Source organism: Diaporthe citri (genome assembly GCF_014595645.1).
Source record: "Diaporthe citri strain NFHF-8-4 chromosome Unknown scaffold_1, whole genome shotgun sequence".
NCBI lineage: Eukaryota > Fungi > Ascomycota > Sordariomycetes > Diaporthales > Diaporthaceae > Diaporthe > Diaporthe citri.
Genome location: NW_025064846.1, coordinates 9,478,550 through 9,494,100, shown reverse-complemented (window position 1 = coordinate 9,494,100; position 15,551 = coordinate 9,478,550). Strand labels below are relative to the sequence as shown.

At 53.6% G+C, this 15,551-nt stretch overlaps 5 protein-coding genes across 5 annotated transcripts; 2 read left to right on the top strand and 3 right to left on the bottom strand.

Annotated features, from left to right (window-relative positions):
- Positions 1–1,248: 1,248 nt before the first annotated feature.
- INS49_002465 (uncharacterized protein) lies at positions 1,249–2,681 on the bottom strand (the record flags this gene model as incomplete). Its single annotated transcript, XM_043163277.1, has 4 exons — positions 1,249–2,091; positions 2,199–2,328; positions 2,477–2,541; positions 2,619–2,681. The coding sequence occupies 4 exons, from the start codon at positions 2,679–2,681 to the stop codon at positions 1,249–1,251; spliced, it is 1,101 nt and encodes a 366-aa protein (XP_043031783.1).
- A 1,058-nt stretch (positions 2,682–3,739) lies between these two features.
- On the top strand, positions 3,740–4,909 carry INS49_002464 (uncharacterized protein; the record flags this gene model as incomplete). Its single annotated transcript, XM_043163276.1, has 3 exons — positions 3,740–3,909; positions 3,993–4,468; positions 4,527–4,909. The coding sequence occupies 3 exons, from the start codon at positions 3,740–3,742 to the stop codon at positions 4,907–4,909; spliced, it is 1,029 nt and encodes a 342-aa protein (XP_043031782.1).
- A 485-nt stretch (positions 4,910–5,394) lies between these two features.
- INS49_002463 (uncharacterized protein) lies at positions 5,395–5,852 on the top strand (the record flags this gene model as incomplete). The annotated part of the gene is made up of 2 exons (XM_043163275.1): positions 5,395–5,410; positions 5,464–5,852. 2 exons carry the CDS (start codon positions 5,395–5,397, stop codon positions 5,850–5,852), a joined length of 405 nt encoding a protein of 134 aa, XP_043031781.1.
- Positions 5,853–9,269: 3,417 nt separating this feature from the next.
- INS49_002462 (uncharacterized protein) lies at positions 9,270–10,934 on the bottom strand (the record flags this gene model as incomplete). The annotated part of the gene is made up of 1 exon (XM_043163274.1): positions 9,270–10,934. One exon carries the CDS (start codon positions 10,932–10,934, stop codon positions 9,270–9,272), a length of 1,665 nt encoding a protein of 554 aa, XP_043031780.1.
- Positions 10,935–13,715: 2,781 nt separating this feature from the next.
- On the bottom strand, positions 13,716–14,978 carry INS49_002461 (uncharacterized protein; the record flags this gene model as incomplete). The annotated part of the gene is made up of 1 exon (XM_043163273.1): positions 13,716–14,978. One exon carries the CDS (start codon positions 14,976–14,978, stop codon positions 13,716–13,718), a length of 1,263 nt encoding a protein of 420 aa, XP_043031779.1.
- Between the last annotated feature and the right edge of the window lie 573 nt (positions 14,979–15,551).

Here is a 15,551-nt window from a genome sequence, read left to right as displayed (position 1 = left end):
GGCAGGCCCAGCAACCCTGGATTTCATTTACGATGTCGGAGATGACCAACCATAGTCTCACTGCCGCTTCTACTACGCACTGCCCAGTAGTGTTTTCTAACTTCCAGCCTGTAGCACTTGTCCGTGTGCCAATTCTTATCTTGGCCGAATTGTAGAACTCTATAGACAACGCGGTGCAATGAGCAAACAGGCCATGAAGTGAAGCCTGGTACTGAGCAGGTAGACTCGACCGTCTCGTCCCCACCTTCAGCTAAGCCGTCCCTGAAGGTTCCAAGGCCGGAGTGTCGGCCAGATCTTCCACGCCCTCTTGTCCTGTCTTTGCTCTCCGGACAGCACCACGTTGACCTCATGTTTCCCGAGGATTTCCCACGTGAAATCCACTACAGGAAAGGTCCCTACCGTCCAAAAATGACATGAGGCTAAGGAAAAAGAATCACCCTAGGCCTATGCAAGGGTAGGCCCATCCCAATCCTTGCGGGTGCAGCCCCTCGGGATCGCCTGTACTGTAGGCGGGCGGACGAGGGCTCTCCGCCCGTCCCCTTCCAGCCTCTGGTCTGCCCGCGGTCTGCCGACCGCACGGCTCGGGATGTGACCACGGCTGCTCAGCCTCATCAGGTCGATGCTCGTCGTCGTCCCCCGTCTCGGCCCACTGCTTATCACCCGGCCGAGGCATGTGGTGTACGTACCGAGTAGCATGTACCCTGGACCGCGGTGCATGCAAGGCCGTCATTCCAGTCGTGGAAGTTGGCCCCACTTGGACTTGACGAAGGTGGGGGTGGAGCCCGTCATCAGGGTGGACTCACGACAGGAGCAGTGTGCTTGGCTTGGTCTCTCATCGGTATTATTATCGAGGCCCTGCAGCTCGTGCCGGCTGTCCTCCACTTGTTTCCTCCGCAAAGAAAGTCCATAGGTCCGTCGTCGGCCTGATCTCTCCAAGAAAACAAGAGAACGTGAGTGACAGTAGGTAAAAGGCAGACCAGCAACGCCCGTAGAACACCCAGCTGTCTCTCCGATATATATAAATAGAGCAATTCTTAGTCGTGTGTCCTGTCCAAAAACACCCCGTGCCTCAAACGCCGCATGCCTATCTATTGCCGTGGGCCAAGAACCGCTTCAACCGCTTCAAACAAAAAGACAGTGGTATCCTGGAAGCAAAATATATCAACGTCGCCACAGAACAGTAGAGCAAAAGTAGAGCAGAGCACATCCGAACAAGACAGGACAGAACGGGGAAAGGGCTCCTGAGCCTCAGCAACAACCCCTCCTGCTCCTGCGATTGCTCAGCGTGAACACCTCTTCCCAGTCCCTCATGCCGCCCATTCCCCACTGGCTCCTACTCTTGCCCCTGCCCCGTCCCCTCCGCCGTCCGCCCCCGGCCCCGATGTCGTCCGTGGTCAGCGAGCTCTTGATGCTGGCGCCGTCGGTGCTCGCGCCGCTGTGCCACAGCCCCCCGGCATCGCCGTACTGGATGCCGCTCATGGGATCGTCCGGGTCGATCTCGCCCAGCTCGATCTTGGTGAGGATCATCCTGGCGAGCCGGCCAAAGACCTCGTCGACGCCGTCCCCGTTGAGCGCGCTCACCTCCATCGTCACGGGGACGTTGACGCCGCTCGCCCACCGGCTCGCCTCGGTCGCCGACACCTCGCGGCCCTCGAGCGCGATCGTCGCCCGCTGCTCGTGCCCGGTCGCCCCGCCGGACAACCCGCCGCCCCACGGGTCCCGGTCTGTCATGGTCGCCATCGTGCTCCTGCTCGTCGTGCTGCTCACGCTCGCCGCCGAGTACGAAGCGTAGCTGCTGGCGCCGGCGCCCGCTGGCGCTGTTATCGTGTTGGAGGAACTGTAGCTGGAGGGGGTGGGCGGCGGCATGGACGTGTCGACGAGGGCGTTGCTGTCGGCAAGGTCGAGCTTGTTGCCGGCGAGGACGAGGGTCAGGTTCGGGGAGGCGAGGGCGCGCGCATCGTTGAGGAAGGGCTGTAGGGAGTGGAAGGATGCGTGCGATGTGATGTCGTAGACGAGGATGGCGCCCGCGGCGCCGCGGTAGTAGGAGCGAGACACGGACCGGAAGCGCTCGGTGCCGGCGGTGTCCCAGAGCTGTGTACCCGGATCGAGGAGGTCAGCGATGCTTCGGCCAGCGCGGGATGGAGAACCCGGCTCGGGCGTGTGCCCGCTGGAAGAGGGTGGGGCTTTTGTGGTCTGACCTGTAGCTTTATCCGTTTCCTCCTTGCGCCTGTGCCGACTTTGATGATCTTGGTCGCGAACTCGACGCCGATGGTCTGTGACGAGAGGACCCTCCACTCGTTCTTTACGAAGCGATGTAGCAAGCAGGACCTGGAGTTGCGAGACAAGACACAGATCAGTGAGGGGTTCTTGAACGGGAAGCGTCTGTGTTGTTGTCTCTCGCAGATGGTGTTCGAGGCCGGGTGCAATCCGGTCGGGGGTTCATTCAGGGGGCTTCGGTGTCGATGGCATCACTCACTTGCCCGTCCCGCTAGGTCCAAGCAATATGATCTTGGCCAGATAGTCGTACATACTACCCAGCTCCTAAACAACTCGCCATGCCATGTCAGCGCGTTTCCCACCAAGTCCGATCCTCGCTGCATCGCGATGGTGCGTCGTACCTGGTCACGCGCGGTGAGATTGCTCTCGTCGCTTGCGGCGGAGGAGCGCCGCGGTCTCGTCATCGTCGCGTCGATCAGCCAGTCGGTCGGTCGGTGTGCAGCTCGATCAGCTCGTCGTGTTCGGTCGAATACGAGTTCGGGACGGGTCGAGTATGGTTTGCGCGTTGGAGAATCACTGTAATCTTTGGAGTGTGGAAAATACAGAGCGAGAATGTAGAAGGATTATTGCAGAACAGGTTACGGAAGTGGTACAAGAAAGTCACAGTGTCGCACGAGGGCATTACCATGCTATGCTGATTGATGTGGTAATTGTTGGCGGCCATTATTAGACCACCTGCAGTAGTAACACGCAGCCGCAACATCCCGGCCGCAGGCCTTGGGGAAGAGAGCACTGGAGACCCGCCGGTTTCATGTGGTCCCTGGCACGTGCTTATCAGCCGCGGCGATAGGCCTACACAGGGATGGCGGCCAGTCCAGTGGGCCGGATGCCAGGGGGCATTGTTGGCAGACGGGCATGTCGTCAGACAGACCTGCTTTGAGTGGGCCCTCTCTCCCTCTGCCTCGGTTTCTCTGGCTATTAGACCTCCTCATTGCAGGGTTGTGCTGTCTGTCGCGGCAATGAGGGCACGTTAAATTCATCAGCCCATCTTTGTTCCTTTTTTTTTCTGGACAAGAAACCATTCTCGTGATCATATCGCGATGCTGTCAATACGTCCACAGTTATCCTCAGATAAACTAGGCACAGATGCGCCTCTTTTGATGCCATGGATGACGAGCAGACGAAGACATGGGGCGCACAGAACCAGGCACTTATTTCAAGACCGGAACTGAGACAACAAGCATGCAATCTATAGCTGGCTTGCGTCGTGGATCCCCAGGACTAAATTTTACGTGTAAAGTATTTCGGTACCAGAACACAGAGATACCGGCATTTGGTCGGCTTCTGCGAAGATGACCCATCGGACATCAGCTCCGCACTTCGGTCTGTCTAATCCCGCGCCTTGGCCGCGGCTTAGTCCTACATAAATGCGAACGAGAGCGGCATGTGGGAGCAGTGAACTTCGGTAGTTGGAATCACGATTTCCCCTCGAGAAAACATCGAAAAACACCCACCCACCATCATGTCCAGCTCAAAAGTTCACGTCGCCGTCACCCAGGCCGAGCCCGTCTGGTTCGACCTCCAAGGCGCCGTAGAAAAGACGTGTAAGCTTATCAAGGAGGCCGCGGCACACAAGGCTCAGCTCATCGCGTTCCCAGAATGCTTCATACCAGGCTACCCAGCCTGGATATGGTATGTCGCATCCGGCTTCACCTAGGCCATGTCCCCCACTCGCTATCGCCGCCCACCAGCTAGCTCACGCTCACACTACACAGGGACCGCCCGGTTGACTTCGACATCAATGTCAAGTACATCAAGAACTCACTCCGGGTCGCCTCGCCCGAGATGGACACGATCAGGGCCTGCGCCCGCGAGAACGCCATCGCCATCTCGCTGGGCTTCTCCGAGAACGACGACGATTCCCTGTATATCGCCCAGGCGCTCATCGGGAGCGACGGCGAGATCAAGGTCCACCGCCGCAAGATGAAGCCCACGCATATGGAGCGCACCATCTTTGGCGACGCCCCGGGGGGCGCCTCGGGGGACAGCGGCAGTCTAAGCGGCTCCTGCCTGGCCTCCGTGGCCCAGTTGCCCTTCGCCCGCGTGGGACAGCTGTCGTGCTGGGAGCATATCCAGCCACTTCTGAAATTCAACACAATTGCCCAGCGGGAGCAGATCCACGTCGCCGCCTGGCCGAGCGTGACGCCCCACTCGGGGACTGGGCCGGACCTGTGGTCCATGTCTGCGGAAGGTCAGTGATCCTGCTTTCTATTATTCGGCACGTATAGCGAGAACTGACCTCACTCGAGGCTGCCAAACCCTGGCTAGGGTCTATGCCATCGAGGCTACCGCCTTTGTCCTGCATTGCACCGCTGTCTTCACCGACAAGGCGATCGAGGCAAATGGCACCGCGGGCTCGCCTCTGATGGGCGCGCCCGGCGACGGCTCCTCGGCCATTTTTGGTCCGGATGGCAGGAGGCTCACGGAGCCCCTGGGAGATAAGGACGAGGGCATCCTCTATGCAGACTTGGACCTGGATGAGCTCACGAGGATCAAGATGTTTGCGCATTGTACAGGCCATTACAGTAGACCTGATCTCATGTGGCTCAGTGTGGACGGCAATGCCAAGAGCCTTGTCAGGGGAGCGGATGTCAAGGACGATGAGAACGCACGTGTGGCTAAGCAAGATTAATCTCGGCTCTTCCTTCGTCAAGTGCTAGCAGAATAGTTGGGGCCAACACGATTTACGTCAAGCTGTACATATGCCTGTTGAATGACCTGGGTTTCCTTTCCCACATTCCCCAGCCTCTACACCACCTTCGTGCTCAATTCCATTGTGTAGTGATACGTAAGGCATGAATCTCATATTCGCGCGCGTGGCCAATAGCATGATCAGAGCCGAGACTTCCGTTCCAAGCACAAAAGTGTAGAAACACGCTCTAGAATGATATCATGCAGGATCAAACAGCGGCTTCGGCCGTGCCAATAAGACTCCAGCCTTGAATGCAGCATTAATAGTGCAGATAACTCATGAAGAAGCACTATGCCTACTTTACATCTCGTCCGCCTTGTGCCTCGTGGTTTAGGCGCGGTTGAGAACACAGGAGCAACCACGAGCATCGCCAGAGGAACCACAGTAAGGGCCAGCAGGTAACGCGAAGCAGCGCGCTTGACATCATGGAACTTCTCGATCGTCCGCTTCTCTAGAGAATACGTAGAAACGTCAATAGAAACCACAATCATCAGGAGAGCCGAGACGGTCAGCGCCGATATTGCCCCGAGAAGGCCTTCAAACACCGGCGTGCACGCGGCCCAGGCCCTCGGTCGAGCCAGACCCTTTCAGCCGGTATGTGGTTCACGAGCAGCAGGAGCAGCACGCCTGCCTGCATGAGCACCTGGGAGGCGACGGCGATGCGGACGTTGTCCGGCCTGGACGCCCACTCTATGCGCATCGCGCACGCCAGGACCCGCTCGCCGGAGAAGAGGAACGTGATGGCCGGGATGACGCGGTCGTGGCCCTTGCGTCGTGGGACTCGGCCAAGAGCATGGAGATGGTTGCTGCTGTGGCATGCAGGAACAGGAAAACGGCCAGTGGCGGCACGGCGACTGGTATTGAGGGAATTCCTCCTATCTGAGCGTTATTCAGGGGGCAAGGGGGCTACGCCGTGTCAGTCAGCATGCTTCTGCTTTTAATCGAAGTTTGTAGACGTACCTCTCTCACTTGTGATGAGAGTGGCATATTAGGATTCTCGAAAATGTCGTCACGGTTCCGAAATCGGGCAAGCTGGTGATATGGGAAAGCAGCGGTCGGGGAAGAAGGGGGATAGACAGAGCAGTGCCAGTGATGGCGTAGCCACGTGAGAACACAGCACTGCTTTTTGTCCGATGATATTATGTATCATTTCCACTTGAAGTCTCATGCGGCTGTCATTTGCGTGAGCCTATGATGAGTCCACGTCAGTCGGAGATTCCAAAAAAGAAAACAGCCATCTCTACCGGTACATTTCGCGGAGTGTTTACTCTGAAGCTGAACTCATGACAAGTCTAATACCAACCTGAATTATATTCTCCCGATGGCGTTCAGGTCATGGCTTTGTGGAACCACCCGTTGGACTTTCTCTAATGAAAATCTCCCGATAACACACCATTCATATGTACGTACAGGAGATATGAACCTATTGAAAACTACTAGAAAAGTCTGAAGAACAACTTGGACTCTTGCCTCCCCTTCTCGCCAATCCCAGCATCGCATGAAGTATCATCGCTCGTAGACACTAGACACACGAATTCTTCCCTACACATATTCACCAAGATGGCTGCAAATTTTGCTCTAGTTACTGTTCTTTGGATTAGTTGCTTTGCCATATACTCAGTCTTTTTCTTTTTCGCGGATGATCCGTGAGCGCGAGCAACATGTGCATATTGGGACGTCACGGTCAGTTTCAACGCCATGGTTGGCGAGTGCTTACTTCTGTGGTGTTGAACACTCTGTTATGAGTATATAAATCCAACCATTCTAATTCGTAACCATCTATGATTCTTAGGAACGTTCACTTCAAAGTTTCTATCGAAAAGGGCGTTTAAGTACGCCGACCTTAAAACCGGTTAGGACAACCCGTCTTCCGATCAGAAGCATTCCTGCCCTTAGGGCAAGGCTTCCCCCACCCGGTCCGTGTATCGCAACAATCAGCATCCTGTAGCAAGACAATCAGATTAGCGACTGGTTCAACAAGCAGATTTACCTAGCGTAAGCCAAGAAGAGGTAGGTAGGCTTACGCATTGCTCTGATGTGATGCCAAACTTGGCACAATAATTATCTGTGTCTCCACCAACATTACACGCTCCCTGCCGATTGCAGGCATCAACGTTATCTTTTCCGCCCCAGCGGCAATTCGGGCCAATGCTGCCAACGATCATACACTATAAAGCTCACGTCAACACTAAGCTCATTTGTATCTTGCTGTTCTTCCAAAGCTTAAAGGCCATAAAAGGCGGGAGCAAAACTTACAGCAGCGTTTACGGCACTAGCAAAGGCCATATTAGCAAGCAGAGCATCAGTGGGCTGCATTATGAAAGTCTAAGCTGAGCGGAGTCTTAAAATAAAGATGCATCAAAATGCTTAAATGGTATCTTAGGGCTGAAAGTTTGATGCATAAAGAGCTAATGGTAAGGAAGAGAAATAATTGCAAGTTGAAGTGGGATCCCTTTGTTTATATATCTTTATTCGCGATCGTACAGGCTCATGAAGAATCGCCTCGGATTCAAAATCCAGTGCTGTTTACAGTCTAAGCTTAAACACAATCGAACAATTCTTTTTCAACAAGAGGCAGCATTGAAACTATTTCATGGTGTCCTTATGTTCTATGCCCATCCAATTTCGCATTAAAGGCTGAAATGCGCTTAAATCGGGGTATAGCCACAACATGGTGCCACTATTTTAAGAGTTCTTTTGCGCAGAGTTCTAGGCAATGAACCGAGCGCAAAGCGGCAAAGGCAACGAGTCAATTGCAAAGCTTAAGCGACTAAAGATTTAAACACTTAAGGTAAGAGAAAGTTTAACGATAACAACATCGGATTTTGTTGAATCAACCCCTACGCTCAAGCGCATACCATCGCTTTTCAACTAATGCCCCTAATTCTACGCCCCTGAGTATATAAGCTACAATTCGATTTTCAGAATATCAAGTTAGATCGCCTTAGCGTTCCTAAAAGAGAAACTCATGCACAATCTTAGAAGCTCTGTTCCACTCTTAGTGGCTGAGGGTGGCAAGACATTAATCTAGGCAGGCCCGGGGCTAGCTTAGCTGCTTGTCAACACGGAGCGAGTATTGTATTTTGGCAAAATATTATACATACTCTCTTGATGCAATTTTGTTTGCTTATGGTGATAATTATGAACGATCATAAATCTTCTGGAGATCCTGCACGCAATTATCTATTCCACATCAAATGAAGGGATGTGGAACATCTCGCACGGCACCAAAATGTGACATGTAGCTGAGGCACCTAGTAGTGCATCGAAATAGGGATGAGCCAGAAGTTTGGATGAAACAGGGCTGAGAAGGTTGTTTCTCATCTGTCAAACATCTAAAATGCATAGGTCGGGAGATTGCATACAGAAATAGACAGAGTCGGTGTGTCCAATAAGTCTTATGCCTCCTGTGTACAATGAACATGGTAAGGGTCACCCGATGGATGGATCGTTCTTAAACATAACCCAAGCGCGCCAGAGGGTAAGATATACTAGTATATAAAGCTGGCAATCACTCCAAGATTTAATGGCTGCAATCCCTTCAATCTATACTACAACACCTCACTTGCTCACAATCCTCATCACTACAATCATTCTATTCAAAATCAGTCACTCATTGCTGCCCAAAACACACATCTACACTTAAAAATCACTGCATCAAACTTTCAAAATAAATTCTTCTTATGTCCTCGCTAGCATCATCTCACTCATGTTGGGAGTTGCAATTGCCAGTCCAACAGAACTCGCCAGCAGGCAGAAGCCCCCCGGGCGTTGGTGATCCAAATGCAGACATAAGCCAGTTCTCAACCATTTTCCATCCCATGAAACCAAGAAGCTGATTTACATTTTTCAAAGTGCGACAACCAATTTGATTGTTGCTACTCCTCCAAGGCCGCCTGCTTCAGGCAGCTGGGCTATGGCCCGGGAAATATCTATTGTCCGCTACACAAATACTGCGCCACTGATGACAACATTGCTCGAACCAAACGTGTAAGTTTTATTGATGGCAAACTTCTTTCTGCCCAAGCACTCATGTTAATGTTACTTTTGAACAGAATACTGATTGCTGTTCCATTTCTACTGGTTGGGGTCGTGGATGTCCGGGCAAGTAGATTAGACAATTGCATTCCTGGGACTAGCATCATTTGCATTAGGCGGAGAGGATTTGAACACGGACTTGTATCGAGTATGATTTAGACAACTTCTAGATATGCATATAGAGACAAGCTACAGACTTCGAAAACAGTTATGGGTTTATTGAGCCCTGGCCACTCTGCTCTACACTGTCATAGAACAGCTTCTAGTCCCCGTAGACCGTGACCTCGTGCAGCCCTGCAGCCCAGTCAGCCTCCTGGTCATTGTGGACGTTGATGACGTTGTGGACGTTAACCCTGATGTAGCGGAACCTGCCAGCGTCCGAAACGGCGGGGCTCCTGAAGCCGGGAGACAGGTTGGCGGCCTCATCCACGAGCGTCTTCCACGTCTTGCCGTCTGCGCTGCCCGTTAAATTGTACTGGATGTACGTCTCGGAGCCGCCGACCTGTCTCGGGGTCAGGTCGATCTGCGTCACGGCGCAGTCGGCGCCGAGGTCGACCTCCCACCAGAAGGGCGCGGCGCCGGGCGAGAAGAGGTTCTCGTCTTGGTCCTGGATGCCGTCGTTGAGGAGCGAGGCATTGACGCCGTTGACGCTCGCGTTGGCGGGCTGCCCTACGCTGAGGATGCGGCCGCTCTGGACCGGCACCACGACGCCCTTGTCGTCGTCGTAGTTGAGATGGTGGTAGAAGTGGTACGAGGCCACGCCGCCGCTGGTGGCGATGGGCAGCAGGATCTGGCGGTGGCTGGCCTCCTTGTGTGCCCAGTTGGCGGCCCAGCGGTTCGCCGCCTCGATGTAGTTGTCGCCGATCTTGGTCACCTGTCCGGACTGCGCGCCGAAGGTGTTGAGGTTGCCAATGTTGCGAGACGCGGACCATGGGCCGCTGAGCTTCTGGGCGGCAATGTACTTGCCCTGGGACGCGTACCAGCCAGCCGCGGTCGAGGTGAACAGGTAGTACCAGCCGTCGTTCTTGATCAGGGCGGGTGCCTCACGGTGCTCCTCGGGCTGCAGGTTCGCCACCTTGGAGGTTACATTGGTCCAGTCGGCTGTCAGGGCGTACAGGCCGAGGTTCGTGTTCGTGTTGATCGCACAGACGATGTATGCGGCGCCGTCGTCGTCGGCGAAGAAAGTCATGTCCCGCGAGTCGTCGCCACCAGGTCGGAATGCCCCGCCAAAGGTCAGGTTCTTTCCGGGAGTGCCATATGCCACGGCCACCTGTCCGAGGCCGTAGTCTGTGGCCCTCTCAAAGTGCGCCCACATGAAGACGCGCCCGTCCTTGGGGTTCTGCGCCCAGTTGATGGACTCGAGCTTGCAGTTGCCGTCCTCGGTCGATGCACAGACTTCGGCCTTGGTCAGCACCTGCGTGTCCCCCTCGAAGGTGTAGCCATCCTTGGATGTCTGCTGCGAAATGTGACTGAAGCCGTCGGCGTCAGTGACGTAACCGTACCTGTAGTGCGTTCCGTCCGAGCCCTTAAGCTTGCTCTTGACCTTGAGCGAGGATGCGACCGTGTTGTCGTAGACGGCCAGGTTCGAGCCGGAGCCAGCCGTTGCGGTAACATTGAGCTCCGCGGACCTGTCGATGGTCTTGTTGCTGGCGTTGATGGCCTCGATCTGGAAGCTGGAAGACCCTGACAAGCCATAAACATCATAGCCGTTGCCCGGGGCAGTTGCAACGGTGGCGTATGAGCCTGAGCCGGCCTTCTGCTGGATGTTGTATGCAGCGGCTCCGTCGATAAGGTCCCAGCTGAACTTTACATTGTTGGCTCCGTCAGTCGATCCGGCCAGTTGGAACAGCTGTGAAGTGACACTAAGAGCGCAACGTGCGCTCAGCAGTAGAGCAGCAGACGCCAGAAGCGAGGAAAGACGAGTCATCGTGTTGAGATCTTCTTCAAGTGAGTGTCTGGTTGTGCTATGGACCCGAACTGATGTTTTGATCAGCGTGCCCAAGCTTTATTTATAGGAATAGATATCATTGTGAGCATCCATGGGCCCCGGGGCTCCGTCATCTTGTAGCCTAGATCCTTGACGGGACCGACGCACATATAAAATTCTCCACAGCTGTCATTCCGTACGCTCGTTCGTAGCTGAATCTCGGCATGGATTTCCAGCATTGATTTATGCGGCGTGATTACAAGCCCGTGAAAACCATCCAAGTCGGGTCAGAGGAAGGGGTCCATAGCAACGTTCAGCAACATCAGAAGAGACAAGCTCAATAGACGTCGGCCAATTATCATCAAAACTCATCAGATCTGATAGCAGATGTGGATTGCGAAGCTTGTATAGATCGAGCACCCAAGCGGAGCATCGCGCTGACTGGCTTGCAGGCTTGACCGGTACGAGAGTCCATCATTGCCTGTTTGAAGGTTCCCCAGCATCCTTCCAGTCGACGGTAACCTAATTTCAGCTGGGAGGCTGGCTGGCGTCTGCGTCGTGATAATCAGCCGCTTCGCTGGTTCCGTTGTGTTGTCGTTCATGCAAGGGTCAAGTTACCGCATCTCGCTTACCCATATCTCGAGCTTGTTATCTGCCTAGGCAGGGACTTCATAGACCCTAAGCTCATGAACGGAGTCGACCCCATCTGACGTGTGTGTGGAGCCCGGAGACTTGAAGGACCCCGCCGGCTCTCGGAAGCTTAAAAACCCACCTGTTCGCCCATTCCAGGCGCTGCATGGGCTGGATGGGATGGACTCGCGGCAGTTACGAGCTCGGGATGGGCCTTGATAAGTCGACCCGGCTGAGCCGAGACAAACCACTCGCCTGATGGCTGCGAGAGCCCAACAGTCAAGAGGTGCCATTCCCCCCTGCAGATACCGTAATGACGATTCATCTCGTTTACCCCCGATCTCCGCATGCATCTAGGGCTGATCCAAAAGTCCCTAAGACCTTTAACTCATTGCGATCCTAAACTTTCTTTCTACTTATAAATCTGTTAATCAAGCAACACTGGTTTGCAAAAAACTGAAGAGTTGCTGTCTAGAGCCTTGTATAGCGAGAAAACTGTCCTCCCTTATAAGATTAGTACTGGGTTTTGTCTTGTGACAACTATTGCTGTTCCAATTCAAAGTATACAAGTAGTCTATAGATCTGTGACTTAATTTGTCAAGCTCTGTCGGGACGCTCAAAATTGTCCGAGGCCCACGTACGTGGGCCCTCGGAAGATATTCGACTTAGTTTAAAGCCTAAGCAGCTTCTTCAAGAGGCCTTAGCTGCGTCAGTCGCCATAGGTGGATGTTTCTATTTCATGTTTAGCAAGCGCTTGACTTTTCCCAAGCAAAGCCGGTATGAATCTCTAGATAGGAACGCTGCTAGACTACTTAGATTGCTCCGCGGTGTCTTTCGCCGTGAATAGGATACGCTTTTTAGGGCCTACATCAGGTCGCAGTTATGCAAACTCGGCTTAAGAGCCAGTTTAACCGTCTCGGTTCCCACCTCTCTAAGAGAGCGCTATCACGGCACCCACTGACAGCCTTGGCCGGCTCCGTTGAGATGGTCTTAAATCAGCTCTCCTGGGCTCTAAACGCGCTGTACCTCCCGAAATATCAGTAAATTCAGGATGGACTACGAGAAGAGATCGTGTCACGCTTGTCCACCAGCCTAGAGTCACCGACATACGAAGAGCTGAAGAGCATGCCCTACCTGACCGGCGTGGTAAACGAAACCCTCGGGCTATTGCCATCAGTCGCCCACAGGTCCCGGGTCTGCAGTACCCCGACAAAGCTTCTGGGTCAGATTATACGAAAGAGAACGATGATGGTCTGGCCAACGTACGCCGTCAACCGCCGGCGTGACCTTTAGGGAGATGATGCGGATAGATGGAGTCAGACCCACGAGACCGATAGCAAGAGTGGAAATCGTGATGCCTACGCTTTCATGACCTTCGGCCAAAGGCCGCGGAAATGCCCTGGGGAGCACTAGAGTCGTCATGGCGTGTGTGCTGCTCATGTTGATTGGAAGGTTTGGGTTCACCATGTTGTCTGGACATCTTGATATCCTCAAGGGTAACGAGAAGAAACAGGTTAAGTTTGGTATCATTATGAAAGCTCCCATGTGTCTGCTAGTAGAAGATGTCCCGCTGGGACTGCTGCAATCACAAGCAGTGTGTTAGTTACTGACTGATATTGCAGCAGAGCGGACAACAGATGAAATCAGGTGAAATACTTTTTGGTTCAAGGTGAAGTCGATCTTGGGGGGGGGGTGTAAAGATAGTTGGAACCTAGCAGAGGGGAGAGAATAGGTGCCTTTTCGAGTCTTCAGATCGCGCTTGCCAGTGCTTGAATTAGTATTCCGTAAATTCCGAGCTTGTCCCAACAAACAGGCAATGAAGTAATTTGTTTTTCATCCTCTTCTCCATTGCAATGTCGGCCCCGTTGCGAGTTCCTCCCATTCGGGGTCCCTTCCCATTAGGTCACGGGACAAAATGTACGTGTAGAAAGATCACAGGACATAAAAGCTAGTCGTTATAAAATATTCAATTAATACTAAGAATATGAAAAGAGCGTCCGATTTATTACTACTCTTCAAGATCTCTGTTTGCCTCAACATCAGGTTGATCTGCTTCGGGAAGCTCGTGACAACACCATAAGCCACCGATGTGAATGACACATGGTTTCGCGACAGCTGTCTTTTAAACCAAGTCCAGCAATTTCAGAAGACTCAAATTCCACTATCGTCCTGCTGATAAGCAGCTCCGGAAGGAGACGAATAGAACGAGTCCCAGGCCGCGCATTGTGCGTTCATTTCCGTATCATCCCCGACCACGGACTGGATCTGAGACTGGTTCTCGATCAGCTGCATGGCGAGCCCCTGGGACGCGTGCCATGCGATGTGGCAGTGGAAAAGCCAGGCGCCAGGGTTGTCCAGCTTGAAAGCGATCACGGTGTAGCCCGTGCCGTAGAGGGTCACCGTGTCCCTCCGCGGCGGGTTGTCCTTGTTCAACTTCGTGATCAGTGGGACAAAAGCGCCCCGCCCCTGAGCTAGGATGTAGAAGTCGTGGCCGTGGAGGTGCATCGGGTGGTATGCGTTGGTCAGGGTGAGGTCTTGGATCACCCAGTACACCCACTTGCCCGGCGCGTCGATGTCGGCCGTGTTGCTGTTGTCCGGGTAGTCGTCCTTGGAAACACCGTTGTAGGCATATGAGAGCGTTGGGTCTGACCAGTTCACACTGAGGTAGCCGTCGTGCATTGTCCAGTGGAGGACCAGGCTGGTGTCGTAGTACCATCCCACGTCGAGGTAGTTCTGCTCCTCCTTGTCATCCACTGTGTGCTGTACCCATGGGACTAGGTTGTCGTAGTCCTCGTCTCCGCACGAGTTGTCGATCTCGTCGCTGACTGTGGTGGTCGGCTCCGCTGTCGAGTTCCACCCCTCGTAATTAACAATACCGAGGATGTTGTCCTTATTATCATTATCGTTGAAGTTGCAAGCGGTCTGGTAGATGGCTCGTAGCCAGTAAGATCCAACTGGCTGATCTGCTTCGACGATCACGTCGTAGCGCTGTCCACTTGCCAAGATGACATTGTCCGTGGTGTATGGCACAATGGGGACGAGATCAGCTGCGACAACAGTCAAAGTATGCCCGTCGATAGTGAACTTCATGTAGCCGTCAGTCTGCGCACCAATGATGCGCATGAGGTGCTTCTTGCCCGGCTCAAAGGTTGTGTTGTAGCGAGCGGTCACTCCGCCGACACAAGCCGCATCGTCGGAATCAGAACAGTCGTACGGGTTCAGACCGTTGATGAGACCATTGGCGGCTACGACCTTGAAAGGCCCCAGCACATTGAAGACGCGTTGGTACTTCTCCCACACATGCCACACGTTCTCATGGTATCGGTCTTGGATCATGACTGGCCCGAGGTCGACGTCGTAGTTGGCGGTCGCTGGGCCGTGGATAACGATTGGCCCGAACAGACCATTGGCCATTTGAAGACTGAAATGGGCATGGTACCACGATGTGCCATATTGAGTCGCTTGAAACCGGTAGGTCATCGTATGACCTGGCGGTATTGGGCATTGCGTCACTCCTGGCGTGCCGTCGTTCTGGCTGTTGTTGAACTGGCGGATGCCATGCCAGTGTATGGAGGTGCTTCACACTATGTAAGTCCAGAGTCGATAATACAATGCTGTAATACAATGCTGTTTTGGTTGTTGCTTACCCATTATCAGGAAGACTGTTGGTTATGTGTACAACGATCTCGTCTCCCCAATCTGCCTCGATTGTAGGCCCTGGCAGCGACCCATTCAAGACTTGTACCGTTGTTTCGTAGCCGTCTGGGCTAAGAGTGATTTGCTCAGCATTTAACCAATACTCTCTGATTACCCCAGTCGTTGGCCAGGTCTCGTAGTAATCTGTGTTGATATCATATTCACCCCAGCAGGTCCGATTAATCGCCGAATGCTCGCATAAAGATGTTTCGGTCTGGTTCTGTGCCGAGTTGAGATCTGCCGCAGGACTTGGTACGCAATGCACCAGTTGTAATGAGAGAGCGGCGGCTA